The 27,915-nt window shown below is 37.1% G+C and overlaps 1 protein-coding gene across 1 annotated transcript in view; it reads left to right on the top strand.

The window, feature by feature from the left end:
* Positions 1 to 27,915, top strand: part of TTN (titin) — a 307,220-nt gene that overhangs the window by 167,474 nt on the left and 111,831 nt on the right. Inside the window, exons 146-180 of the mRNA XM_077830394.1 lie at positions 91 to 531; positions 1,193 to 1,273; positions 2,450 to 2,551; positions 2,769 to 2,852; positions 3,037 to 3,117; positions 3,844 to 3,927; positions 4,671 to 4,751; positions 4,944 to 5,042; positions 6,556 to 6,639; positions 6,797 to 6,916; positions 7,800 to 7,883; positions 8,095 to 8,205; positions 8,469 to 8,552; positions 10,400 to 10,477; positions 10,736 to 10,816; positions 11,550 to 11,636; positions 11,975 to 12,058; positions 12,343 to 12,426; positions 12,780 to 12,863; positions 13,910 to 13,993; positions 14,273 to 14,344; positions 15,651 to 15,734; positions 16,376 to 16,480; positions 16,766 to 16,870; positions 17,158 to 17,241; positions 17,447 to 17,530; positions 17,757 to 17,822; positions 18,460 to 18,554; positions 18,990 to 19,083; positions 20,063 to 20,140; positions 22,400 to 22,480; positions 24,155 to 24,259; positions 24,851 to 24,931; positions 25,350 to 25,403; positions 25,678 to 25,758. Of these exons, the coding sequence (XP_077686520.1) occupies positions 91 to 531; positions 1,193 to 1,273; positions 2,450 to 2,551; positions 2,769 to 2,852; positions 3,037 to 3,117; positions 3,844 to 3,927; positions 4,671 to 4,751; positions 4,944 to 5,042; positions 6,556 to 6,639; positions 6,797 to 6,916; positions 7,800 to 7,883; positions 8,095 to 8,205; positions 8,469 to 8,552; positions 10,400 to 10,477; positions 10,736 to 10,816; positions 11,550 to 11,636; positions 11,975 to 12,058; positions 12,343 to 12,426; positions 12,780 to 12,863; positions 13,910 to 13,993; positions 14,273 to 14,344; positions 15,651 to 15,734; positions 16,376 to 16,480; positions 16,766 to 16,870; positions 17,158 to 17,241; positions 17,447 to 17,530; positions 17,757 to 17,822; positions 18,460 to 18,554; positions 18,990 to 19,083; positions 20,063 to 20,140; positions 22,400 to 22,480; positions 24,155 to 24,259; positions 24,851 to 24,931; positions 25,350 to 25,403; positions 25,678 to 25,758 (3,387 nt within the window). The remainder of the gene's footprint in view (positions 1 to 90; positions 532 to 1,192; positions 1,274 to 2,449; positions 2,552 to 2,768; positions 2,853 to 3,036; positions 3,118 to 3,843; positions 3,928 to 4,670; positions 4,752 to 4,943; positions 5,043 to 6,555; positions 6,640 to 6,796; positions 6,917 to 7,799; positions 7,884 to 8,094; positions 8,206 to 8,468; positions 8,553 to 10,399; positions 10,478 to 10,735; positions 10,817 to 11,549; positions 11,637 to 11,974; positions 12,059 to 12,342; positions 12,427 to 12,779; positions 12,864 to 13,909; positions 13,994 to 14,272; positions 14,345 to 15,650; positions 15,735 to 16,375; positions 16,481 to 16,765; positions 16,871 to 17,157; positions 17,242 to 17,446; positions 17,531 to 17,756; positions 17,823 to 18,459; positions 18,555 to 18,989; positions 19,084 to 20,062; positions 20,141 to 22,399; positions 22,481 to 24,154; positions 24,260 to 24,850; positions 24,932 to 25,349; positions 25,404 to 25,677; positions 25,759 to 27,915) is intronic.

Raw genomic sequence — 27,915 nt, 5'->3', positions numbered from 1 at the left:
GTAGTTTTCTGTTGACTCTTTTTGTCTTACTCTGTACAAGTCATTTCCAATACTTTAAAGGTAGTAACAGTAATAATACTATCTTCCAAGTTCCTGAGGTACCTAAGAAACCCACCCGGGAAGAGAGAGTGCCTGTTCCTGCTGCTCCCCCTGTTCCTGCAGTGAAGGAGTATGAATATGAGTATGAGGAGTATGAGAAGTATGAGACCTATGAGGCTATAGAAGAGTTTGAGGTTCCAGAGCATGAAGAGATTGAGTATGAGGAGGTTCCAGAGCCTGAAGAAATCTATGAGGAGGTTCCGGAGCCTGAAGAGATCTATGAGGAGGTTCTGGAGCCTGAAGAGATTGAGGAGTATGAGGAGGTTCTGGAGCCTGAAGAGATTGAGGAGTATGAGGAGGTTCCAGAGCCTGAAGAGGTCTATGAGAAATATGAGGAGGTGCAGGTGATTGAAGAGGTCTATGAGAAGCATGAGGAGGTTAAGAAGGCTGAAGAGATCTATGAGGAGGCTTATGAGGTCACACCAGCTATAGGTACACCAGCTCATGATTTTTTCATTCTTAACTATGTGTGTCAAGTTTCCCCCTCATGCTCAGTCCTCCTTTCAGTGCTCAAGTCTGTGTTTTTCCTGTCTTCAGTCCTCCTTTCTGCGTCTGTAATTGATGGTGATAATCAACTTGAGAACCATTTCCCCTCCCTCAGAAAACCTATTTGGGGGTAGGATGAGAAGACTCCCACTGAGCCTTCAAAAGCAAAGACAACTTTGTTTCACTGTAACTAGAGCAATTTTCACATTGCATAAATGGCAGCCTTCTGATGCAATTCAACTATGGTCTACATCCAGTATAATTATGGGTGGCAGCATTATTTCCTTTTAAGAAACATTTTGCCCCGCGATAATTTTCAACAACAGAGCAGTTAAAACTTAGTTAGGACCTTTCTTCCCATCATTATAATTTGAAATTCTCCATACCAGGCAGATGGTGCTTTGACAATGATCATTCCCCACCCTGCTGAAAAAGGATCTTCCTCAGCTTTCAGTTGCTTATATAACTTTGAGCACAGTAATTGTTCTCGTCTATCTTTGTGTGTGTGATAAGTTCTACAAATATGTGATCTTTGCTCTTCATGTCTTATATTGATCCTATTTCTTTGCAAGTAACTTAAAAAATCCCTAATAAAATGTCTTTAAAGTGCCTGAAGTGCCTAAGAGAGCTGTGCCAGAAGAAAAAGTACCTGTTGCTGTTCCTAAAAAAGAAGCTCCGCCAGCTAAAGGTACATCAGCTACTGGATACATTTAAAACTGAAGCCCTCTATCTCCCCAGAATCCCAGCTTCCAGTAATGAAGGTCCTTCCTATTATTTGACCATTAAGACTGGAGTTTTTATTTGCCAATTGAGTAACAATTAGGATTAAGATACCAAATCAACAATATTTCTTTTAAAACACAAAGCCCTGCATCTCCTTTCTCAAAAGGCAATTTTCCTCTGGATCTTTGTATGACATATAAGGAATGGAATTACTTTTATTTATTTATTGAGATTTATAAACATAACCTATTGAAAATGGTAGGGAATTTATTGAAACAAGGGTCCACTCAGCTATTTCTTGCCGATGAATAACCTCCAATCTGTTAAGCCTCTTTTTTCCCCTCCCGTCTTCATGTCAAATGAATGAACAGTTTCTACCCATATCTTCAGAAACAGTGATGATCTTTCTCAACTATAGCTATAATTCTAGGGGGGAAACCTGGCCCCATTGAAGTCAATGGGAACAGGATTTCACTTCTATTCTGTTCCCTATATCATGCTTTACTAATACAGTAGAAGGTCATGGATAGTACTGCCATTGGCAGGGTAGCATACTTTCTGCTGTAGACCAGAGCTCTATATTGTTCTCACTATAGGGCCGTATTTGTACAAAACACCCTCTGTGCCAAATCTGCTAGTCTTTATTCATACAAATTATCCTATTGAAGTCAGTGAGAGGCATTTTTGGATAAGGATTTAGGGCTTGAATCCAGCTTTCATTGAAGTCACTGAGAGTCTCTCAATTAACTTTAATGGGGCCAAATTGAGGCCAAAACTAAGAGTGTAGGATTTGCCTCCTAAAGTTGAATGGGAGTTTTGCTTGCATATAAATAGGAAGGTACAACTTCTTAGTTCATGCAATATTTCATAATCTATCTAAAAGGACTATTTAAATGTCCATCCCAATTTGAAATTAATTCAATAAGGAGTTGGTCATGTGTATTGAAAGGAGATTGAACACCAAGAATCAGGAAGCAGAAGCATGGCCAGCCAGGTCACAAGTTAATAAATGTGATGTAGGATGCTCTGTGCTCATGTTCTTTTAATTTCTATGATTTTTCTGTTGAATTAAAGTTTTATGTTTGGTTTCTTGTGTCACCTTTATTCTTAAATAATATAAATATTTCAAAATTCCTAAAAGAAAGCAATGTCTTTAAAGTTCCTGCACTGCGTAAGAAACCAGTCCCAGAAGAAAAAGTACCTGTCGTTGTTCCTAAAAAAGAAGTGGCTCCCCCAGTTAAAGGTATATCTATTCTTTGTTGTCATTAGGGAACAATGAACTCTTACTTAAGTCTTTGATCTTCCATTGTTTGTTGCGTAAGACAGAAATATACTTTGTCTCAGTGATTCTTTGTTTGTCCTAATTAAGTATGATCCTGTGTCTCACGTTGCTTTTCTGTTCGTAATGATTTATGAAGTTGTATATGTAAGATTCCTAAAAAAATGCTATATCTTTAAAGTGCCTGAAGTACATGAGAGAGCTGTACAGGAAGAGAAAGTAACTGTGGCCGTTCCTAAAAGGAAGGAGCCTCCACCAGCTAAAGGTACATGAAAACTATAGTTAACAGACCTATTGTTCTCTCATATCTTCATTAGCATGAATGTCCTGCAAGAAGCATTTAATTCTCGCTTGTTTTACAAGCGTGTCTTTCTGGGTTTTGTTCTTCTTTTTTCTGATTTCCTCTAAGTAACTTTAAAAGTTCTAAAAGTTAAAAAATGTCTTTAAAGTGCCTGCTGTACCCAAGAGAGCTGTCCCTGAAGAAAAACTACCCACTCCTACTCCTGAAATACAAGTTCCACCAATGAAAGGTAGAGGAACCTTTGACTGGAATTTTATGGAAAGACTTCATCTTTATCTCACTCCTAACTAACATCCTTTAAAGTGCAATTCATGTTCTTTGTGATATAGCCAAGGTCCCTAGTATCCTGCAGCACCTTAGATTCTGTAATGAGGAGTAAGAAATTCTGAGTCAAAACACTTCACTTACATGACGCAAGTGAACTGGAAAGTAACTGAACTTTACTCTCTTAAAATTAAGGGGGAAGGGGTCCCCAACTTTTTAGTGCTAGAAGTATATTAGGCCCCCAACTTTTTAGTTCTAGAAATATATAAGTGAATTTTGTTTAAATTGAAAATGTTAGAGAATAACTTATACACAATATTTGTAAAGAAGGCATTTCAATATTTATTTAAAACTGGTTGTGCCACAGATATCAAGGTGAAATAATTCAAGGTAGTCCCTTGTATCTTGGGAAGAAAGGAGGGCAAATGGAAAAGAGTGAATGGAATCTATTCCATATGGGACCGCACAAAATGAAAGCAAATATTTTAAAAATCTTCAAGTCATTTAAATCTGTGGTATTAATTCTGTAATTGAATAATATCAGTTCCTACAGAACTGCAGCGTACTGGAGACTTTGGCAGTACTTTTTTTATTAGTTATTCTTTGTTGTCTTTGTTTATGTTGGGTTTTTATTTCAAAATTATTTGCAAATAATTTTGAGAGTTTTAAAAGAAAGCTAATATCTTTAAAGTGCCTGAGGTTCCTGAAAGAGTTGACCCTGAAGAAAAAGTACCTACTGTTATTCCTAGAAAAGAGGAAGCTCCTCCATATGAAGGTACATCAACTCTTCACTAAAGTTATAAAGCAATGAAATACAGAGAATTAGTCAATCAGCTTCATAGTGCAGTCTATTTTCAATATAATTAGAAGGACATTGTCAAATTTAAATTTAAAGAAAAATGATTTACAATTATTTTCAATACATCCCCATCACCACTCTTGAGTCTCTATGCCGTTTTGTTTCCAATCATATTTTTCTATTTTTAAAATCTTCTTCTCTGCCATGTTACTTTCTGGGAAAGACCCACAAAGAAATAGGCTCAGGTTCTGATTCAGGAAAGCATTTATGCAATTTTTAACTTTGATGGGACTTGAGTAGGTGCAGCTTAAATGCTGTCTTGAGTAGTGCTCTGTGCTTTATTGGGCATAACTGAATACACAGGAGAAACTGTGAAATTGACTATACAAGAGTGCTGTCCAATATAAAAACTAAAATAACTGGAAAAGCAGAGGAATATATATATACCCTATAACCTTATACACACACACACACACACACTCACACACACTCACACACTCTTTTTTTAGTAATCTTAATTGGTATTGCAGCAACAGTAGGTAAAAAAAAAATTCAGATAGAAGTGTGCCATTTAAATTGACGATGTCTCCTTAATTTATGCATGTGTTCAGAGAATTATGTTGCTTTACAAGTCTGTACGTTTGCATTATAAATTGTCTTTCTAATCTTTGTTTTGCAAATATTTTTGAAATGTCTAAAATGAACTAATATCTTTAAAGAGCCTGAAGTTTATGAAGACATTCTCCCTGAAGAAAAAGTTCCTGTTGCTCCTACAAAACAGGAAGTTCCACCAACTAAAGGTATATCACATCTTCAAGCAATTCATAAAGCAAAGAGCTCCAGTACATTTGTTACTCATCCTCATGATCCATATCAGGTTTCATGCAAATAATTCATGTGTTCGTTCTAACTTCTCCTTGATTGTCTTGTCCATCTGTGTCTTCCATTGCCCTTCTGTTCTTTACATTTTGTATTTTATAAATTCTTAAAAGAAACTAATATCTTTAAAGTGCCTGCAGTGCCAAAGAAAGCTGTTCAGCAAAAGAAAATACCTGCTGCCATACCTAAAGAAGAAGCTCCACCAATTACAGGTACATGAGCTCAGACTGGAATTTTAATGAAAGAAAAGATATCTTCACCATATTCTGTTTTAGCCTCTTTTAAAGTTGATTTAATGTTCAGTGTGAGATATCCCAGGCCCCAGTTTACTGCACTGGCTTAGAGGTAGACTCTATAGTGATACAATTCTGAGGCACAAGCTACTGCAACAAGTTCATTCTCTGGTATAATTGATTTTTGCCGCAAACCCTTATGCTTTGTATGAATGAGTAATACAGGGTCAGACCTAAAAAAACAAATTCTGTAATCGTAACATATTTGAAAGTGGGTGCATAACTGCTTGGAAAACTGTTCCTAGAGAGTAGTTATCAGTATTCACAATCAAGCTGGAAGGGCATATTGAGTGGTATCCTAGGATCTGTGCTGGGTCCGACTCTATTCAATACCTTCATCAATGACTTGAATAATGGCAGAGAGAGTAAGTACACTTATAAAGTTTGAGGATGATACCAAGCTGGGAGGGGTTCCAAGTGCTTTGGAGGATAGGACTATAATTCAAAATGATGTGGACAAACTGGAGAGATGGTCTGGAAAAAAAAAGGATGAAATTCAATAAGGACAAATGCAAAGTACTCCACTTAGGAAGGAACAATCAGTTGCACACATACAAAATGGGAAATGAATGCCTAGGGAGGAGGACTGTGGAAAGGGATCTGGGGGTTATAGAGCATGACAAGCTAAATATGAGTCAACAATGTAACACGGCTGTAAAAAAAAGTGAACATCATTCTGGTATGTATTAGCAGGAGTGTTGTAAGCAAAACACAAGAAGTAATTCTTCTGCTCTACTCCACACTGATTAGGCCTCAGTTGGAGTATTGTGTCCAGTTCTGGGCACCACATTTCAGGAAGGATGTGGATAAATTGGAGAAAGTCCAGAGAAGAGCAACAAAAATGATTAAAGGTCTAGAAAACATGACCTATGAGGAAAGATTGAAAAAACTGGGTTTGTTTAGTCTGGAGAAGAGAAGACTGAGAGGAGACATGATAACAGTTTTCAAGTACATAAAAGATTGTGACAAGGAGGAGGGAGAAAAATTGTTCCCCTTAATGTCAGAGGACAGGACAAGAAGCAATTGGCTTAAATTGCAGCAAGGGCAGTTTAGGTTGGACATTAGGAAAAACTTCCTAACTGTCAGGGTGATTAAGCACTGGAATAAATTGCCTAGGGAGGTTGTGGAATCTATCACTGGAGTTTTTTAAGAGCAGGTTAGACAAACACCTCTCAGGGATGGTCTAGATAATATTTAGTCCTGCCATGAGTGCAAAGGACTGGACTAGATGACCTCTCGAGGTCCCCTCCTGTCCTATGGTTCTATGATTCTGCAACAATAAAATTCCAGTATTACAGAATGCTAGGAACCTTGGATAATATTGTGTTTTGTTAGTATTGTTTTTGTTCATAGTTTGTAGTTTGTGTTTGGCTTTTGTCTAAGGATTTTGTAAGAATTTTGAATTGTCTAAAGGAAAACTAATATCTTTAAGTGCCTGAGGTTCCTGAAAGAACTGTCCCCCAAGAAAAAGTACCTAGAGTTGTCCCAAGGAAAGGAGAAGCTCTGCCAGCTAAGGGTACATCAACTCTTCATTGGAATTATAAAGCAGTGAATTCCAGAAAATTTGAGTCACTATTCTTCATAGTTTAATATCATTCATTTAGGTTTTTGTTCTATTAGCTTTTTGTTATTTTATAAAAGCTGTGTATTTTGTTTCTTAATTCTCTATATAGATATTTTTAAAATTCCTAAACAAACTAATATCTTTAAAGTGCCTGAGATGCCAAAGAAAGCTGTCCCCCAAAAGAAAGTACATATTGCTGCACCCAGAGAAGAAGCTCCACCTTTTAAAGGTACATGAACCTTTGACTGGAATTTCCAGGACAGAAAAATCTCTTCATTTATTGTTTTCTAACCTATTTTAAGGTGTAATTAATGTTCTGTCTGATATAAACCCTGCTGTGGCCATTGCACTAGTAGCTCCTTTTTGGGGGGAGGGGGAAGGATTTTTTCCCTCACCACCATGTTGGCTGTGGTGGAGGGAGGTTTTTTTGCCTTTTCCACAGCGGGTGTCAATGAGGACCTTTTCTGGTGAGGAGAAAAAGTGGTAGGCTATATGTCACCACTTATTTTGTAAGTGTGGGGCAGATGTCCAGTGCAGGTACTCCATAGGGAAGGCATCCAGTAACCAAATAAATGGCCTGGTAAAGGACTTAAAAGGAGGTGCTGGATAAAGGATCAGAAAGGGGGAGGGGAGTTGGGGACTCCTATGATTGGTATGGCAGGGAGCCAAGCCCTCTTTCTTATAGGCCACCTTAACCCTCCTACAAGGGAGGGTGGATGGTAAGGTGCAAGGCATGGGTTGGCTGGGGGACCTGGATGGAAAATAAGCCCCAGGTAGTTATTTGGAATAAACGTGGATTTACCTGCACTGTTCCCTTTATCTGCCAGGTAGTCCCAGAAATCTATATAGTAAAGTATAGTACAGTATAGTAAAACCTGATTAAATCCATATCAGGTGTCTCCTGTCCTTCTTTTGGTATAGCCAGACAGTAGACTTTGTTTCATGGGGTAACCTACTGGCAATTGGCCTACTTCTGCAAAGCAGTAGAGAGCAGCTTTGTGTATCCCACTGCAAGATAGGGCCCTACATTTGTTGTTTGTCATGTTGTCTTTTTGTTCTAAGATGTTGTAAGTAATTATGAAACTTCTAAAAGAAAACTAATATCTTTAAAGTACCTGAGGTTTATGAGGAAATTCCCCCAGAAGAAAAAGTTTCTGCTGCTATTCCTAGAAAAGAGGAATCTCCACCAGCCAAAGGTACATCACCTCTTCAAGGAATTTACAAAGGAATGAATTCCAGAAAAATACAATTATTAATGCACATGGTTTAATTCATGTTCAATATGTTCAGTCATTGTGTTGGTTCTAATTGCTCCTTGCTTGTTTTACCAGTTTGTCTCTTTGTTTTATGTTGCATCTCTGTTCCTTATATGTTATAAATTCTTAAAACCACCTAATATCTTTAAAGTGCCTGAGGTGTCTAAGAAAGATGTCCCAGAAGAAAAAGTGCAAATTGCTGTGCCTAAAAAACCAGAACCCCTTGCTGTGCCTAAAAAACCAGAACCTCCACCAGCCAAAGGTATATGTTAACTGATAAAATTGCAGTTTTTATAAAGAGTCTTGTTTTGCTGAGAAAAAAAAAATCTTCTTTGTCGAGGACTTTATTCATAAATTGTAATCATTTGGTAATTTGTAAATTCTGTGTGTCAAACTGTCGTCAGGATTTGGCATCATTCATGTTATGTATGTCCCTTTCTTATGTTTCTTTACTATTCTTAATTGTTTGCATATGTCTTTGGAATTTCTAAATTCCTAAATTAAAATAAATGAATATCTTTAAAGTGCCTGAGGTGCCCAAGAAAGCTGTCCCAGAAGAGAAAGTACCTGTTGCTGTACCAAAAAAGCCAGAAGCTCCACCAGCTAAAGGTATAAAGCATCATAAATGAAATCATGAAGAAAAATAACCTTTTCTTTTTCTCCTGAAGTTTGTCCTGTCCTGTTCTTTCTTTTTTTTCTCATCATATAGTCATTAAAGTCTTTTCATTTGCCAGTTTCTTCTCCCCTAGATATGCAAGCATAACTCCCATTCCCAAGACATAAAAAAGGATGTCAGACAACTGGCTGAAAAAGAAAGGGATGAAATTGTATTAAATACCATAAACAATAAAAAATAAGCTAAGCCCACACACAGGCAATCCTTACAGTGCAAATACTCCCACCAAATGAATATCACAGCTACTGGGGCTTAAATAGGGAAACTGAGTCACAAGTCAGTTTAGGCTTAATCAATTTTTTTCCTTTATTTGTACAATTTTAGATAGAATTATTGTCACTTATAGTGTCTGAACATATGTTTATGCCAGACAATAACAGACAAGACAGAATTAGTAGTGGCCCAAGTTACCACATTCCGGAGCACTAGAAAGTTCTTCCCCTTCCATCATGGTTGTCACCTCCGCTGATCTCCTGGTCTCGTCATTCATTCCTGTTTTTCAGTTTCTGGTCCAGTGTTTCTCCAATTTCAGGCTTGTTCCCTTGAGTTTTTTTTATACATTTCCACATTCCAGATTACTTAACCTTTATCCAATTGGCTTTTACCACATAAACCCTTTATTTTTTTATGTAAATCATATGTTACGCATGCCCAAGCTTCAATTACCCAACTTCTGCATTTTTTCTGCTGGTTTTGTAATTTCTAGGTCATGTGGTTCTGTGTCACCCTGTTCCTAGCCTTACCAGAAGAAGGATGTTTTTATTTATCATTACATGTTTGTGTACCTCTGATTTATATCTTCCAACAAAACATATTATTTATTGTGCCAGCAATAATATCATTTTAAACAAATCAGAAATTCTATGTAAAACAGTAATTGGCAAAACCCCATTTATGACAAGCAAGGTGTTGTGCTAAGTGTTTGTCATCTTATCTATACTCATTCACTATCCTTAATTACAAATCATTCTAATATAGCAAATAAATCTTTTAATCTTACCATTTAACAATTCTTCATTTTTATATTTCAGTATCATGTCAGAACATGTATGTTATCGTCCCCTGAACTTAATCTATTAAGTCGGGGGGGGTTATGGAAAACACAATGATTCTTTAATGTCAGCATTTCTTATCTTTTTTTAAACATGTATTTTCAAAGGCCTTTTTCATCTAGAGTCCGGTTTTGTTTGTGACTCATAACTCAAAAACTTCATTACAAATTTTCCTGTGTTGTATTTCAAGGGGTGCCTCAATTTTACGGATTTGCTATTTAGCTGTTTTTAATGGTACCCCAACAACAGTAATTGTAAATACCTTCACAAGGTCCATCAAATCCATCCACAACCAGCAGATCATAATATTGCAAAGTTCCCATTTGATAATGCTCACATTGATATTAGTGGATATTTGGTTATTGATTTGCATGGGAGCAACAGAAGACCCTTGGGCCAGTTGCTATGATTCCTCCAGTCAATTGAGAGTCTCTGGAGTTGCCAATTTGGATGGTGTGCCACGAACTGGCTAACTAAGAACAACTGAAGTTCCTGTGAATAGCTCTGGCAACCATGCCTTGGCGAGAAGAATGATGGGCCAATGGAAATTTTGTGATGAAAACATTTCTTTGTAATTTGTACAGAATGTTTGTGTTAACAACTGGTATTTATATTTAGCATCTTTAATGTTCTTTCATGTCCACTTGTTTTTTGTTACTTTTCTGTTCACAATATTTTATATGTATCTTTGGAATTCGTAAAAGTAAAAGACACTAATATCTTTAAAGTGCCTGAGGTGCCCAAGAAAGCTGTCCCAGAAGAGAAAATACCAGTTGCTAAAAAGCCAGAACCTCCACCAGCTAAAGGTACATATTAACAGTGGGGATGTTATAAAGAAAAAATATCTTCTTCTCTTGGAAATTAATGGTTGCTGGGTTTTTTTTTTCTTTCTCATTTAAAGATTTCTTAAATAGAAGTAACACGCTGCATATGTGTATAACAAATCACTCTTTGACACTGCTAATGTTCCTGATATGCTTTTATGATTGCTCTTTTTGTTCTTAATAATTTGCATACCCTGGAAATTTTGAAATGTAACAGAAAGTAATGCTGTTTCTTTAAAGTGCCTGAGATGCCCAAGGAAGTCCCAAAAGAGAAAGTACCCATTGCTGTGCCTAAAAAACCAGAAGCTCCGCCAGCCAAAGGTACATCTCATCACAGCTAAAACAACAGGGGGTGGGGAAGAAAATGACCTTTGCCATGTTCTTGCAAATGTTATATGTTAAGTAAGCATCACCATGCCTTATTTATTTTTTATTGTGAGAAACCTATTCATTTGAGGGCTCTATTCTCTTTGTTGTTTAAAAAAACCTCTCATCAGTGTTAATGGTTGTTAAGGATATTTGCTGAACAAAATAGGCAAGAGGGTGGAACTTGAGGCATTAGAAACATTAGAAGTTTCCCAGAAGACTCTGACGACTGTTTCTGAAATACTGATGTTAAGTAGAGGGTCAGATCAAAAGAGGATTTAAAGAATCTCAAGGCACATGCTGAATGACCGAGGCCCAAGTGGCTTCAGTCGGGGTAGGATGAGGCCCACAATGTGTGGATGGAAAGAAGTTGTGGAGATAAGAAATGTTAGGGGGAAAGGGCAGATATGTGGAATGGACAATGTCAGCCATAGCCAAATGGCAATCTAAAATGACAGAATAATTTAACCAAGAAAGAGAAGAAAATCCAGCAAGTACTGAAGAGTACAGGGTATAACAGTGAAAAATGCTTATATTAGTGGAAGGGAGGATAATGCCAATAAATGTGTGTCAAACTGATGGCTTCGTTGATGATCTCCATAATTTGTGTTTTCTTCTTAGTTTTAACATTTTATATGTATCTGTAAAATTCCTTATAATAACCAAAACAAATATTCTTTCTTTAAAGTGCCTGAGGTGCCCAAGAAAGCTGTCCCCGAAGAGAAAAAAGTACCAGTTGCTGTGCCTAAAAAACCAGAAGCTCCACCAGCTAAAGGTACACATTGTCAATGATAAAATCATGGAAAGAATTTATCTTGTTCCTTCTGTTGTAACTTTTTAAATATTAATTTTGAGACATCTTTTTCCCCACTATAATCTGCAATTTTCTACCTTTTGTTTTGGGGGAATTCTCATCTCCTCTTTATACTTAAATCATTCTCATTCAACAGTGGAGTAAAGTAGTGTAACATGTACTATGTGTACTGTAAGATCAGACTTTTAAGCCAGGCATCATTGATGCTGTTTCGTGTTCTTATTGCAGCTTTTCTGTTCTTAACTCTTTGTATGTATACTTGACATTCTTAACAGAAAAATAAATTAATATTTTTAAAGTGCCTGAGGTACCAAAGAAAGTGGTTCCAGAGGAGAAAATACCAGTTGCAGTGCCTAAAAAACCAGAACCTCCACCAGCTAAAGGTACTGTCATTATGGGAAAAAAAAAACAATAGCAGGAAATCATAGTCTTTTTCTTCTGAACATTATTTAAAGACAACAGCAAAGACCTTTCTCTGGTCTCTTGCTGTTGGCTGAGATTTGTAAAACCTACTTATTACATGTAAGTGAGACAAACTGATTGTGGAATATGGTAGGTTCTTTAACATTGTTGAGCTCTCTGTGTTTTATGTTTTTCTGTTCTTAATACTTTGAACGTATTTGTGAAATTTCTCATAGTGAAAGGTATTAATATTAATATTTTAAAGTGCCTGAGGTGCCAAAGAAAGTTGTTATTGAAGACAAAGTACCAGTTGAAGAGCCTGAGAAACCGGAACCTCCACCAGCTAAAGGTACATGTCATCACTGATGAAATCATAAATAATCTTTCTTATTTTCTGGAGTACTGTTTGAACATACAGTTCTCTTTCTGCTATGAGATATGTAAATTGTTCTTGTTGTGTAAGCTGTGGTATGTGTTGGGGGTGGGAATAGAAAGAGGATGAAATTCAGCCACGCACAGAGCTCCAGAAGAAGACCAATGCACAGGGGAAATTTCATGGAGGAAATGAAAGAGAAATTGATGCTTAGATCTGACATCATCGATGTTTTTGATGTCCCTGAGTTTTATGTTTCCTTAATGTTCTTAAAATTTCAAACATATCTTTGAAATTCATACAAATAATAGACACTAATATCTTTAAAGTGCCTGAGGTGCCCAGGAAAGGGGTCCCAGAAGAGAAAGTACCAGTTGCTGTACCTAAAAAAACAGAACCTCCACCAGCTAAAGGTACAAGTGCTCAGCGATATCGTCATAAGGAAGAGCATTAGTCTTGTCCTCGTAAACCTAATTTTTAGCTGACTGTCCAGTCCATTTTCTAATATCTGAGATTTGTTGATTCTACTCAGTGTGTGAGATGTAATCCAGGGGTGTCAAACATCCGGTCCACTGAATATATCTAGCCATTTGATATTTTTTGTCATGATTGTTTACATATTCAAAACACTCAAGGCCTGATATTTTTAAAAAACCTTATGATTGTGCAGAAAACTTTCTAAACGTGAACCCAGTGTAAACTAATGCAGTGCTGTCTTTCTGAGTCTGCTGGCAGTCTAAAGTAATAGATCAGAGAGATGTAAACAACTCTGTCCTCCCCATCCTCCATTGACTTGAGCATTAAGACCAAAACCCAATGGTAGCTATTTAGTAAAATAATTAATTATTTAATCAGGGGTCATTGTAGCAGATGAAATGAGGAATGGGGTGAGAGGGAAGCCCAATGAGTAGGGAAGGCAATGCAGGAAAGGAATTACAGGTGGAAGAAAAGAGGAGTCTCACCAAAACAATGGTAGAGGGACATAAACAGAATAGAAACAAAGGGTAGAAATAGTGATAATCCTAAAGGGGAGTTTATTTTCCCCCATGTGATGCTGAATGTAAATACAGAGTACTGAAAAAACTCTGAATAATTATAATTAAGAATTTAGTTACGACATAAAGGTCAGATTCCATGACTGATCTGTGTTCATCGTCCATTTGGGAGTTACCCATTGTGTAGAGAGAGGCATAAATTCTTACATTTGTACCTTGACATAGGGATCAGAAATAAAAATGGAATTTAGCTTCCTCACACAATGTGTTTGATACCCTTGCTATGCTCTGTGTGCGTGTGTGTGTATGCGAGAGAGAGAGAAAGAGAGAGAGAGACTAAATGTGGTTTGAATATGAACTTGTTAATGTCTTGAATACATCCTTGTTTTGTTTCATTATTCATCTTATTGTTTTATAAACAACTTTGACGTTCATAAAAGTAAAAGTTACTAATATCTTTAAAGTGCCTGAGGTGCCCAAGAAAGCTGTCCCAGAAGAGAAAGTACCTGTTGCTGTACCAAAAATACCAGAACCTCCACCAGCTAGAGGTACATGTTATCATGGATATCATCTTAAAGAAGAATCTTTGTCTTATTTTCTTTAGCTTTATCTTAACATTTTTGTCTAGTCCACTTTTTCCTATCTGAGATCTGTAAAGTGTGCTCACTGAACAAACAGTGCTTAGTATAAGAGTGTGAATGAGTAATCAAAGCCTGAATATTGCATCATCAATGTTTTTAATATCTCTGTCTTCTGTGTTTCATTCTTCTTAATGTTTTGCACACATTTTGATAACTGTAAAATGAAACAAACTAATATCTTTAAAGTACCTGAGATGCCTGAGACAACTGTCCCAGAAGAGGAAGTCCCTCTAAAAACAGAACTTCCGCCAGCGAAAGGTACAGTTCATCAAAAATCTTTGTCTCATTTTCTTGACCATCATTACTTTTCACATACTTTTTCCTGTCCATTTTCTGCCACCGGAGATTTGAAAATTCTACTTGTTTGAATTGTACGGCTGGGGTGTCAAATACATGCTTCATTTACTGTATCTGGTCACAGGAAATATTTTTCTGGTCTGCTTCACGTATTCAGATTGCCCAGAATCTAAGATTTTGTGTTTTTAAAAAGTGAAAATATTGTTATGAGAAAAACTTGCCAAATTTGAACTCAGTTTAAGGGTGTGTCTACACTGCCCACAGTTCAGACTAGGGGATAAGAGTAGAAGTATGTACCAAAGTTCTGAGCTGTAACTCCCCGGTATTGAAGCTGCAGGCGCAAACTTAAAGGTCCTGAGTTTGCACTATGTGAACTCAAGACTTTTAAGTCCACGTCTGCAGTGTCCACACAGGGGAGTTACAGTGCAGCACTTTGGTCTGCACTGCTACCCACTCCCCCTAGTCCAAACTGCAGGGAAATGTAGACATGCCCTTAACTTCTGCTGTGCTCTCTTTGTGAGTCTGCTGATAGCCTGAAGCAATGTATCTGAGAGGTATTAACTCCTTCTCCTCTCCTGCTCCCTCTGCACACACACATACACAGTTGAAGTCTCTCAGCATTAATTCTAAAGCATAATGATGACACATTAATGTAGCAATTTTCATTTTAATGGATGTAATGAGGAAAGGGTGATAGTGAAGTCTAACGGATAGCAATGAAACTGGAAGTTTATACAGGGAAGGAAATGCAGTGGGAAGAAAAGAGGAGACATCCAAAGACAAGAAAAGAATGAGACAGAGATAGATATAGAAGGAATAGAAAGAAAGGGCAGAAATAAGGGAGTGTAGAATGTCCTCTATTCCCCCACTCCCATGTGGAATGTGTAGACAGATTACTGCGCAGTGAATGCTGATAACTAAAGTTTATTTACAGCATAAAGGTCAGATTTCACGATTGATATTTGAGCAGTCCCTTCCAATCTGAGTACTGCTGTGCATAGACTGGGTAGATGTACCTTAATTCATACCCAGACAGAGGTATCATAATTAAAAATGCAGTTCAGCTTTTTCACAAAATGCCTTTGACACCCTTGTTGTACCGTGTGTGTGAGACAGAGAGAGAGAGAAAGAGAGAGAGACTCCTTGTTTGAACATGACCTCATTAATGTATTGGATATGTCCATATTTTATGTTTCATTGTTTGTCTTCTCTGCAAAATACACAACTTTAACATTCATAAAAGTAAAAGATCCTCATATCTTTAAAGTGCCTGAGGTGTCCAAGAAAACTGTCCCAGAAGAGAAAATGCCTATTGTTGTGCCTAAAAAACCAGAACCTTCCCCAGCTAAAGGTACATGTCATCCTCAATGTCATCATGAAGAAAATCTTAGTCTTATTTTCTTGAGCATTATGTTAACATATTAATTTTAACACTGACATTTTCTCCTATCTGAGATTTGGAAATTGTACTCATTGAGTAGATCGTACTGAGTGTCAGAGTGTGAGTGACTAATCAGAGTTTGAATATTGAATCTCTAATGTTTTTGATATCTCATCTTCTATGTTTCATTGTTCTTAATGTTTTGTACATATGTTGAATACTCTAATACAAAGCAAACTAATATCTTTAAAATACCTGAGATACTGGAAAGAGCTGCCCCAGAAGAGAGAGAACCGATTACTGCGCCTAATAAAACAGAACCTCCACCAGCTAAAAGTACAGATAGATCAGTATTACTACTTTTTTCTTTTTGAACAGTATTTTAACACCTTTTTTCCTTTCTGTGATCAGCTATCTGAGATATGTAAAGTGTATTCATCATGTGAACTGTACTGTGTGTAAGTGTGTGTTATGTTAAGTGACTAATCAGTATTTGAATGTTGCTTCTTAAATACATTTTGATATTCATGACTTTTGTTTATTTGTTCTTCTTACTGTTTTGTACACATCTTTAACAATTATAAAAGTAAACAGAAATATTGTCTTTAAAGTGCCTGAGACGCCCAGGGAAACTGTCCCAGAAGAAAAAGTGCCTGTGCCTAAAAAAACAGAACCTATCGGTGTGCAGAAGAAACCAGCGCCTCTGCCAGCTAAAGGTACATGTCATCGTCGACGTCATCATGAGGAAGAATCTTTGTCCTCTTTTCTTGAACATTCTTTAATATATTGTGTCCTGTCCTTTTTTCAGTTATGGACTTTGTACTCATTGTGTAATTGATACAGAATGTGTGTGTGTGTGTGTGAGAGAGAGAGAGGCTCTATAGTATCTGAACATTGAGGCCATCATTAATGTCTCAGTGTCCTCTGTTTCATCATTCTCTTTCATGTTTTGTACATATTCTTGATAGTCATGTAAGTAAACAGACCCAATATCTTTAAAGTGCCTGAGGTGCCCAAGAAAGCTGTCCCAGAAGAGAAAGTACCTGTGCCTAAAAAACCAAAACCTACTGCTGTGCCAAAGAAACCAGCACCTCCGCCAGCAAAAGGTACAGATCAGTAATAGAACCTTTTCTTCTTCTTCTTCATCTTCTTCTCAAACAGCATTTTAACATACTTTTTCCTGTCTGTTATCAGCTGTCTGAGGTATGTAAAGTGTCGTCTTCATGTGAACTGTAGTGTGTATGAAAGTTTGTTGTGTAAGTAGCTAATCAGTGTTTGAATGTTACATCGTAAATGCATTTTGATATCCATGACTTTTGTGTAATATTTCTCCTTAATGTTTCATACACATCTTTAACAGTCATAAAAGTAAACAGAACTAATATCTTTAAAGTGCCTGAGGTGCCCAAGAAAGCTGTCCCAGAAGAGAAAGTACCTGTTGCTGTGCCTAAAAAAACAGAACCTGCACCTGCTAAAGGTACTGTCATCACTGACATCTTCATAAAGAAGAATCTTTGTCATGTAAATTATACGTGTATGTGTGTGTGTTAGTTACAGAGAGAGAGAGAGACTATAATATCTGAATGTTTGATATCCCAGTGTCCTATGTTTCATTGTTCTTTTTAATGTTTTGTTCATATCCTTAATATTCATGCAAGTAAAAGATACTAATACCTTTAAAGTGCCTGATGTGCCAAAGGAATCTGCCCCAGAAGAGAAAATATCTGTTGCTGTACTTAAAATGCCAGAACCTGCACCATCTACAGGTACATGGTAATAATCGACATCATCATGAAGAGGAATCTGTCTTGTTCTCTTGAGCAGTGCTTTTAACAGAAAAAGGATAGAACAAAATATGTTATGAGATTTGTAAATTGTACTCTGTGCAATTTGAAGTAAACATGTTCTGTGCATTTTCTGTATCAGCTGTGATAGTTGCATTTGTCACAGTGAAATATCAGTCATAATAAAAATTACTAAATATTTTTCGAGTGGCAAATGTACCTAAGGAAGTTGTTGTTGAAGAAAAAGCATTCTTAATGATGGCTAAAAAAGAAGGTCCCCCCAATAAAGATGCAATCTATCCATTCATAAAAACTATCATTAACAACATTGTATGCTGGCAGCATTCCAATTCTCATTTTTGTTATTTCTTTGTCTTGCAAACATGAAGTTATTTCTTGCTCTTGTGTCCTATCTAGTTCAGAATTCTTCATTTTTTTCCAGTGACGACAACAACAAATCACCTGCCAATGTAATGTTACATATTTGTTAGTCTCTAAGGTGCCACAAGTACTCCTTTTCTTTTTGTGGATACAGACTAACACGGCTGCTACTTAGAAGCAGAAATGTGCACCAAAATTCTTCTGAGAGCCATAACTAATCCCAGATTATTTAGAGATCAAAATCTTCCCTCCCACACAGATCATTCACTAAGACATGAATGCACCAGTTATTTAAAAAGAAATGTATAAACAGCCAAATTAACCATGGAACAAATATTGTACATGTACTTAGTTTGAAGTGTGTGTGTCTGTATCTCTGTGAATGCATATGTTGAAGTAGTTTTCCTGCCGTATGTATCTTTGTGGTATTTGTATAATTCTTCATATGACCGAGTCTTAAACGGTAGTCTTATACTAGTTGTCAATATTCTCTAAAGTCCCTGAAGTCACCATGAAGATTGAACCTGAAGAACCAGAACCTGCTTCTATTTCAGAAATAGAAGAGCTCTCTCCAGCAGAAGAAGAGCTCTCTCCAGCAGAAGAAGAGCTCTCTGTAGTAGAAGAGGTTTTACCAGCCAAAGGTATATACAGTAGCCATAGTCAAATGCACACCTTCGTTTCAAAATTGTGCACATCTTGCTTCATAGTTCTCCACAACCATGTTGTATTTGTATTAAGTCCCAGTTTTTCTCCTTGTGTTGTTGTATGTGTGAATATGTTCTAAATTCTCAATTCATTGTAATTTAATTATAATAGTCTTCCCGTTATTCAGTTTTCCTCATGTATTTTTGTTCCCGTGTTAGTAGTGTGCTTTTATAATTCATACTGGACATTCACGTTATGTGCAAGCAACATTTATTTAGGGCTTTTTATGCTTCCATTTAAATCAATGAGAGTTTTGCCATGGAAGCAGAATGGAGGTTTTGGTACATTATATGTTCTTCATATGACTTTATGATAGTAGATGTATTCTAAATCTGCCACAATATTATTTCAAGAGCCAGAACCTGAAAAGAAGATTCCTGAAAAACCAAAGCCACGGGTACCTATTCCACCAAAAGAGGAATTTAAGATGGAAAAAGTTCAACTGAAAGGTATAAGAAGCTACTGAAATCAGTATTAACAGTTTTACTGAATGCTTCAATATAACGCATTTTAATTATAATTTGCTCCTCTTGAAAAGTGGGCTTTTTAATATATTACTTTTAGCCTAACTCAGGGCTTGTTTCTGTTGTTTTCAGTCTAATGATGTTCCTTACTAATTGTTTATCTGTTATCAGCTTTCAGAAATATCTGTCCAGTCAGTTTGTGTGGTTTTCAGTTAAAATGAAGAAATTTATGAAAAAGTTGCTTTATTTTAAATTGTTCTAATCTTTGAAAAAGATCTTAGCACAATATGATAACATATTTGTACATTATTTCACACTGAAAAAAAGGGGTCACCAAAGGAAATTAGTAGGCAGCAGGTTTAAAACAAACAAAAGGAAGTATTTTTTCACAGAACACACAGTCAACCTCTGGAACTCTGCCATAGGATGTTGTGAAGGCCAAGACACTAACAGGATTCAAAAAAGAATTAGATAAATTCATGGAGAATAGGTCCATCCATGGCTATTTGCCAGGATGGGCAGGGATGGTGTCCCTAGCCTCTGTTTGCCAGAAGCTGGGAATGGGCGACACTTGGTGATTACCTGTCCTGTTCATTCCCTCTGGGGCACCTGGCATTGGCTGCTGTGAGAAGACAGGATACTGGGCTAGATGGACCTTTGGTCTGACCCAGTATAGCTGTTCTTATGTTCTTATCCCCACCATGGTTCTCAAGGGTAGTACGTTGCTGGAGCTGTTATACAAATGTGGTCATTAAAGATCCCATTACACCTTTGGAACAGCTGCTTAGAAAGAACTCTGTAGTTTGTGTCCATTGTTTTCTTTTGTTATGTTGCTAGTGTTAATCAGTTATTTGGTGGTGGGGTGTTTGGTGGGTTTTAGCACAAGGATTTTTTCTTTTTCTCATTTTAAATTAGTTTCATTCTAAGGATGTAGGTAGTAAAAATCAAACTGTCTTCTTTAAAGCTCCCACACCAAGGAAGAAAGTTGTGCCTGAAAAACCTGTTGAGGCTCCAGAGAAAGTGGAGCTCACCCCTGCTAAAGGTATCTAGTATACGGGTCGGAGAGGGAGGGGAATCGTATTTTCTCATTCCTGTCTCTGGTGGGCACTAGATTGTAGTTCTTGAAATTCATCTTCTGTAGTACGCTCCTAAGAACTTCTCTTTTAAATGTTTGGAAGATGTTGTCCAGGTGTCATCTGTCTTTGTTGTTCTGTGTTCAATGTCTTTCGTTTTGCTAGATTTAATTGCACCTTCCTTTCCCACTGTGAAATTCAGGAGCTGGTGGATGTGCTAGATAGCTGTGTTAGGGAAGGATATTAAAGTGGGATTAATTATGGGGATCCACACTACTCTATTTGGGGTATAAAGCTCTACTGCAGTTGAAATAAATAAGAAACATAGATAGCTGTGTTTGCGATGACCAGGAGAACCATACAATGACTTGCCTGCCTGGTGTGAAGGTTGCAGATCTCTTGAGACTTCTAGATAGACTTATATGTAGTGCTGGGGAGGAGCCGGTGGTCATGGTACAACAACATAGGGAAGGGTAAGAGAGAGGTTCTGGAGGCCAAATTTAGGCTACTATGTAAGAGATTGAAGTCTAGGATCTCCATGGTAGCATTCTCTGAAATGCTTCCAGTTCCACACGCAGGGCCAGTTAGACAGGCAGAACTGCAGGTTCTTAATGCGTGGATGAGACAATGGTAGGGAGGAAGGGTTTAGATTTATTAGGAACTGGGGAAACTTTTGGGAAAGGGGGAGCCTATACAGGAAGGATGGGTTCCACCTAAGCCAAAATGGAACCAGATTGCTGGCACTTAAAATTAAAAAGGTCGTAGAACAGTTTTTAAACTAAGGGCTGGGGGAAAGCCAACAGGTGCAGAGAAGCATGTGTTTCAGACACAGACATCCCTTAGGGGAGGATCTTTTAATGAAGATGTCCTAGTAAGGAGGAGAGGGTGGAAGATGATAAAATGCGGGTAGGATCTGATGAGAAACAGTCAAATCAAAAAGAGTCCCATTAAATTACGTCATGTAATGGCAGACAGCTAAAAAGTGACACGTTTTTAAAGTGCTTATATATAAATGCTAGAAGTCTAAGTAATAAGATGGATGAACTAGAGTGCCTCATATTAAATGAGAATATTGAGATAATAGGCATCACACAAACTTGGTGAAATGAAGATAATCAATGGAACACAGTAATACCAGGGTACAAATATATCAGAAGGACTGAACATGTCGTGCTGGTGGGGGAGTGGCACTATATGGGAAATAAAGTTAGAATCAAATGAAGTAAAATCTTAAATGAACCGAACTGTACCATAGAATCTCTATGGATAGTGATTCCATGCTCTGGTAACAAAAATAGTGATATATTACTGACCAGGATGATGATGATGACTGTGAAATGCTTAAGGAGATTAAAGAGGCTATACAAATAAAAAATTCAATAATAATGGGGGATTTCAACATCCCTATATTGGCTGGGTACATGTCACCTCAGTGCAGGATGCAGAGATAAAGTTTCTTGACACCTTAAATGACTGCTTCTTGGAGCAGCTAGTCCTGTAATCCACAAGAGAAGAGGCAATTCTTGACTTAGTCCTAAGTGGAGCACAGGATCTGGTCCAAGATCTGAATATAGCTGGACCACTTGGTAATAGTGACCATAATATAATTAAATTTGACATCCTTGTGGCAGGGAAAACCATACAGCTGCCCAACACCATAGCATTTAATTTCAGAAAGGGGGACTACACAAAAATGAAGAAGTTAGTGAAACAGAAATTAAAAGGTACAGTGCCAAAAGTGAAATCTCTGCAAGAGAGCGTGAGAGAAAAAAAATTGGGCTCTTTTTCTTCCTCCTAAATTTATTCAGAGCTTAGAAATTAAGGTGGCAGGCATCTTATAAAAATACCATAGACAGACAGTCCAGGTAGATAGGTAAGTAGGACCTGCAACTGTAGGGAGTGTAGAATATCAGGGATGAGATCCACGGTGTTGACAGAGAGAAGAATTTTACCTTTAACCCTTAACTTTGAATTTCTTAGCTTTTGTGGGTTTCTCAGACTCGTACATTTATTTTGTTATTTTTATGAAAATCTCTTACTAGTCTTGGATCCATAAAACAAGCATATACAGATATTCCAGGAAAAAAGATTAAGTAAAACAATCTGCATCCATTTCAGTTGTTTTATCTTCTGTTTTGAATGTTCTATTGTAAAGCAGCATTTGGTTTGTGTATTTGGATGGCTGCTATTACTGCTATGAACTTATTTTGAAATGATGTTCTTTTAAGTGCCTGGAGTTGAAAAGAAAGGCCGCAGAATACTTCCTGAAGTTACCCCTCCACCAAAGGAAGAAGTTGTTCTTAAAAAAGGTACAGTAATTGGTCATGATATAAGCACACAAATCCATTTCCTAAGTATTCCAAAGGAACACTGCGCTAGGACTGCATTATGCCCTCCCAGAGAAACTTATATGAGAAATTACATGAGCTAAATGCTGCCTGAGGCTCATTTCCTGGTGAAGGAGTTTGTGGGTGCATGCAGGAGGAATAGGTTGAAAATCCAGTAGATCCAAAGGATCTACAGGGAAAGCAGAGCAAAACACTGAGAATATCAGGACATCCCCTGGGAGACTCTTCCTCTTCATGCTGTTCTCTGGACCCCATTCCCTCCATCTTGACAGTAGCACTAATTCAGGAGCCATGTTGTGGGTGGCTACCTAGCAACCAATGACTGATTGGCCTTCCCCAATGGGACTTCTGCTTGGATATCCACTGTGTTGGAGGGAAGCTGGCCTGATCAATTATTTCCTATTCCAGTCTGGCACTCTTTTCCAGTCCTGTGAATATCTGACCATGCAGAGTTCATATTGGGGTCATTCCATGGTCTCAGAAGGGCAGGCAGCACTGGCCACTCCTTTCATGCAAAGACTGGGGCTTTCCCAATGCACTCATTTGCTTTTTAGCATGCTATACAGAGGGGAACCAATAGCTCCACTGAATTATCTTTCCTGCTGTTTTATATTAACTGAAATCAAAGTGGAATTTCAGATGTATAATTCTTTTTTAAAAGTCTCTAGCTCTTTAGCTAATGATTATAAGAGATATTTTTACTTATGGTAGACTAAAAACGAGTAGACTAAAAATGATCTATAAGATATACAATTTACCTTGCAAAAGGTAACAACAAAATAGCTCAAACCTGCTCTTTTTGAAGTAAATCGGAGTTTGGTCCAGAATCTACCATTTTGGCCCTGAAATTCATTTGTAATTTCAGGTGTTAGTGCATAATTATCCACTCTAATTCATCGTTTAAAAATAACTCATAATACATCATTTTTGTGCTCACAAGAAATGTTGGCATTAATACCGTAATTCAAATTATCAAGTACAGTAAGCATTTACAGGGTAGTTTAGGTACTTCACCAAAAAATGTTGAAAATGAACTGGTAGTGTGGCTTTCAGTTGGTGAATCTATTATATATTCAGAATACCAGAAATGTCATGAAGGATTCCTAAAAGCTTCTCTCTTATGTCTCCAAAAATAAATTATCTGTTACTGATAAAACATTTGTGATCCAATATGTCATTGTTATGGGAAAGACTAAAATTATCTTGATATGTAATTTCATTATTAACAGATGTTTTACTTGATGTATAGATTTATTCAAACTGAAGATCTTACAAGTCTTCATTATTATATTGAGTTTTAAAATATTCTTGGATTATAGTTCTGTGTAAATTCAGTGGCTTTTTAATTCAAATGATCTAAATAACTAATTTTATTCTAAGTCTGAATGTTAAAATATACATTTTCCAGCAGATGGACCACTTTAAATTAAAGCATTTTTTTTGCTCCAAGTGACAATGTAAAATTGCCTTTATGATAATAACCATAATAATGACATAAAAGCTATATTCCTGTACAATATGCTGGGTGTTTCATATATATATTCTCTGTTCAGATAATTATTAAATCTTTATCTTAATTACCATCATCTTCATCCAGATAGGGCTTTAAAAACTGAAATTATTTCTCTTTCAAAGTTCCTAGAAAAACACCTGAAGAGGAAAAACCGAAACCAGAGAAAGAACCTAAAGTAGAAACTAAACCAGAACCTAAACCAGTAGAAAAGAAAAAGAAACCTGAAGGTACAAGTCAAGATCACATTCATTTGCTTCTGATTATGGAGAGACCCAAACCGAAATCCTACTTCTGATTAGCAATTTATTCGGCTTAGTATCTAAACCTGGATTCAAGATCAGAATTGTGTAAATGTCCTCCACGCCTGTAATATGCTGAGTTTAAGTTTCTACTAAAAATATACCCAAATTTTGGGAAAATCTAGGTCCAGATTGGAATTGTGAACCTTGGTGGCTATTTCTCTTTCTGAGTCTTCATTTTATGTAAAAGAGAACTTTTAAAATGTTTTATAATGTAAACTAAAAAGTAACAAAGCATAAACCATGGTTGATCCACTTATCCTTTCAGTTATGGTCTTGTAACTGCATGTCCTACTGTCTGTTTTCTGTTTCTAGTTTTATCTAAGTGTGATTGCTAACAATATATATGTACCTTAAACCTAAGGTCAACTGAAAATCTTAATCACATATACAGAACTTGACTAAATTTCTAATGTCATATTAAACCACTCTAGTTATATTAAAATTACTTCAGTTAATGTATCTGGGTAGTCAAGGAATTTAAACATATATTCCAAAATAAAAATAATATTTTTAAAGAGCCAGAAGTTCCCAAGAAGAAAATTGAGATACCACCTGTCACAAAAAAAGAGGAGAAACCTGAGCCTGAACCAGAGAAAGGTACCAAATGTGTGGTTCTCTTTTCCTTATTCCTGCAACTAAACTGCATCCATCAGTAAACACCGTTTTATGTAGGCTAAACTAATTCATTAATATCATTCAGCCATAAAAAGTGTCCTTTTTTAGCCTCTTTGCATTCTTCTGGGTCTTATTTCCTCTTTAGTTCTTCAGTGCTTAAAGAATTCAACTGTCTTCCATTGAGATCTCTGCATCTTGCTGTATATGTGTTTGCCCCTGCTGTCTTTCATCAGTGTATTTTGCAAGTTAAAAAAATAAAATTAAAAAGCCAGTCTTCTATTAATTGTCTGTGTTTTAAAGTTTCACTAACATTTTGCACTTCTCCTTTATGATTTTTCTCTATTTTTAAATAAGGTTATAAAATATTTATACTAACCTATTGGTTATTGTGTGTTTAAAGTGCCAGAACCTAAGCCAGCAGCTATCCCACTTCCTGAACCAAAACCCGCAGTAGGTAAGAGACCTCTCAACATGAATAACTGTACACACATTTCCCTGTACATCTTGCCTTTTACCATTGAGTGGGTTCCGGTTAAAAGCGTGTTAAGCAAATATCTCAGCTAACTTTTCATGCTACCAGGAGTGAAGGATATTTTCTGAATATTTGTTGTGAGTGAGGATCTAGTAAATGTATGCTTTATAGGGCACTTGAGAAAGTGCTGCATAATAAGTTTTAATAAACATATACAAAAAATCAATTAATACATACATTTTAATTCTTTCTACAGCTCTAAAATCTCCCAAACCACCAGCCGAACCAGCCCCTGTTGCTGCTCCAGTGACAACTCCAGTGGTTGGAAAGAAAGCAGGTATTAACATTGATTCTGTAGAGTGTTTGCTAATTTGCAGTACCATCCTGCAGCCATTTCTCACGTGACTATACACACTGAAGACAACATGACACCTAAGGGCTGTGGGATCTTATCATTTATTATTTCCCAGATACTTAAAGCCTCCCCCCCCTCATGGGGGGGGATCAGGCTCCCATTGTACTAGGCACTGACGCACACACATAATAAGATAATTCCTGCCCCAAAGCTATACAATTGGGGTTTAGTCTATGCTCTTCAGTGTGGGAGATGAGATATACTTAACATGTCTAATTAAATGTATGTATTCTGTTAATTTCTTGATATTTGTTCTGTATGTTCAGACATTCATCTGTGTATGTTGTACGCCTGTTATATTATGTGTATTGCAAAAAATATATTTATGTTGTACATATTGGGAAGGGATGACGGTGTTGTTTTGTTCGCTGTTTTGGGGTTTGTTTTCTATCTGCTGAGTGCTGGCAAAGGTGCCAAGAGCACTGAAGCTCTCTGGCACTACTGTTGTTGTTTAGTATTCATATAGGGTGGCATCCAGCGGCTTCAGCCAGAGTCAGGGACCCATTGTGTACAGCCACATCGGAATAGTCTGTCCCTTTCTGACATGCTTACAGGTTAGGAGCTTTATCCATGGAACGGCTATAGCACGAGCAGCAGCAGCAGCACAATCTTCCCCATCACTTTGTGTCCCAACCATGACCCAGAGGGGACCCATTCTAAAATGAGAGTGCAGTTAATTCTCTTTATTCAATCCTCGAACACTTGTGAAGCATGCAATCAGTGTCCATTGTGATATTGGTTTGGTGATGTGGACAGCTATTCAAAAACTCCACGTAGGTTGCCAGGCATCATCACAGAATAACAATTTTCAGCTACTGCTAGTGTGGGTTGGATTTGAACTGGCAACCTAAAGGCGAAAGACTCCATTGCCCATCACCAACTCTTGAGATAACTAGGACCCTGTGTTGTAAAGGTCAAATGCCACCTGTGGAAAAAGGCAAGATTAAATCCCCTGTGTTGAAAGTGTCTGCTACCGATGAGAAACACATGCATGTAAAAGATAGTATGAGCCACAAGGCAGCTGCAGGGACATTTGAGCAGAAGAAGCATTTGAGCTAAACATCTCAGATGAAACAGTTGATAGAATATTAAAACCAGAGGAAGATAAACAAGAGACAGAGGTTCTTAAACAATTTGGGATGGTTGCCCAAGAAGCTGAACCAAAAGTAATAACTGTAGTTTCAAGGAAGAATCCTACGGTTAAAGATGAGGAGAGAGAGCCTGCAATAGGTCAGGTTGCCTTTGAAAAGGCTAAAATAAGAACACCCCATGAGGAACCAAAGCCCATTTATATAGCCTCTGAACACACTGAAAGAAGTACCAGAGAAGAAAAGAAGAATACAATTAAATTAGAGGTTCATAGGATGGATGAAAATGAGAGATTCCCTGAAGAGTCTAGCATTCCATCCAAAGAAGGGGAAAGATTCCTACATATGAAAAAGAAAAAGGGAAGTGCATTAATTTTTCTCCTTGAAGATGCCCCAAGAAAGTCTGATATCTTGATTCAGAAGAAGAGAGATGTTCCAAAAAGATAAAATAAGTTTGCAAACTGAAGAAATTGCCATAAAAGATTATGTGATGGATACTACAGAAGCCACTGAAGAAGTAGTACCTGAAGTACCTCTGATAACAAGTGAGGGAGAGAAGAAAGATGTTACTGTGAAGAGGTCTGAAAAAGTCCCTTTGGGTAAATTCATGACATAAACAAGAAAACTCAGAAAGTGGGGAAATTCAGTTTCAAGAAAGCTGATGTTCCTACTGCTGAAGAAATCATGGTTCCCACCAAACAAGTAAAGAAAATAGATATCTTTCAAAAAGAAAAGATTAACAAAAATCTTGACTGTAAAATGGCAGAATAAGGTTCCCAGGAATCCTCTGAGGATACTGGGGTAGTAGTGAGAAATGATGGGGGCATTGGAAAATTCATTGAAGATGAGGTGATTCCCACAAAAAGGCTAATAGAATCTTTACAGATTCAGTTCTCAAGCCACAGGATGCAGAAATGAAAATAGAAGGAAAAAATTTTGCAGGCTAAAGAGAGTCCACTGAAACCCATATGAGGAGAGAGATTCAGAAGTA

The sequence above is a fragment of the Eretmochelys imbricata genome, chromosome 11 (genome assembly GCF_965152235.1).
Source record: "Eretmochelys imbricata isolate rEreImb1 chromosome 11, rEreImb1.hap1, whole genome shotgun sequence".
Lineage (NCBI taxonomy): Eukaryota > Metazoa > Chordata > Testudines > Cheloniidae > Eretmochelys > Eretmochelys imbricata.
The sequence above is the reverse complement of the archived record's forward strand: the minus strand, read 5'-3'. Positions and strand labels throughout refer to the sequence as shown.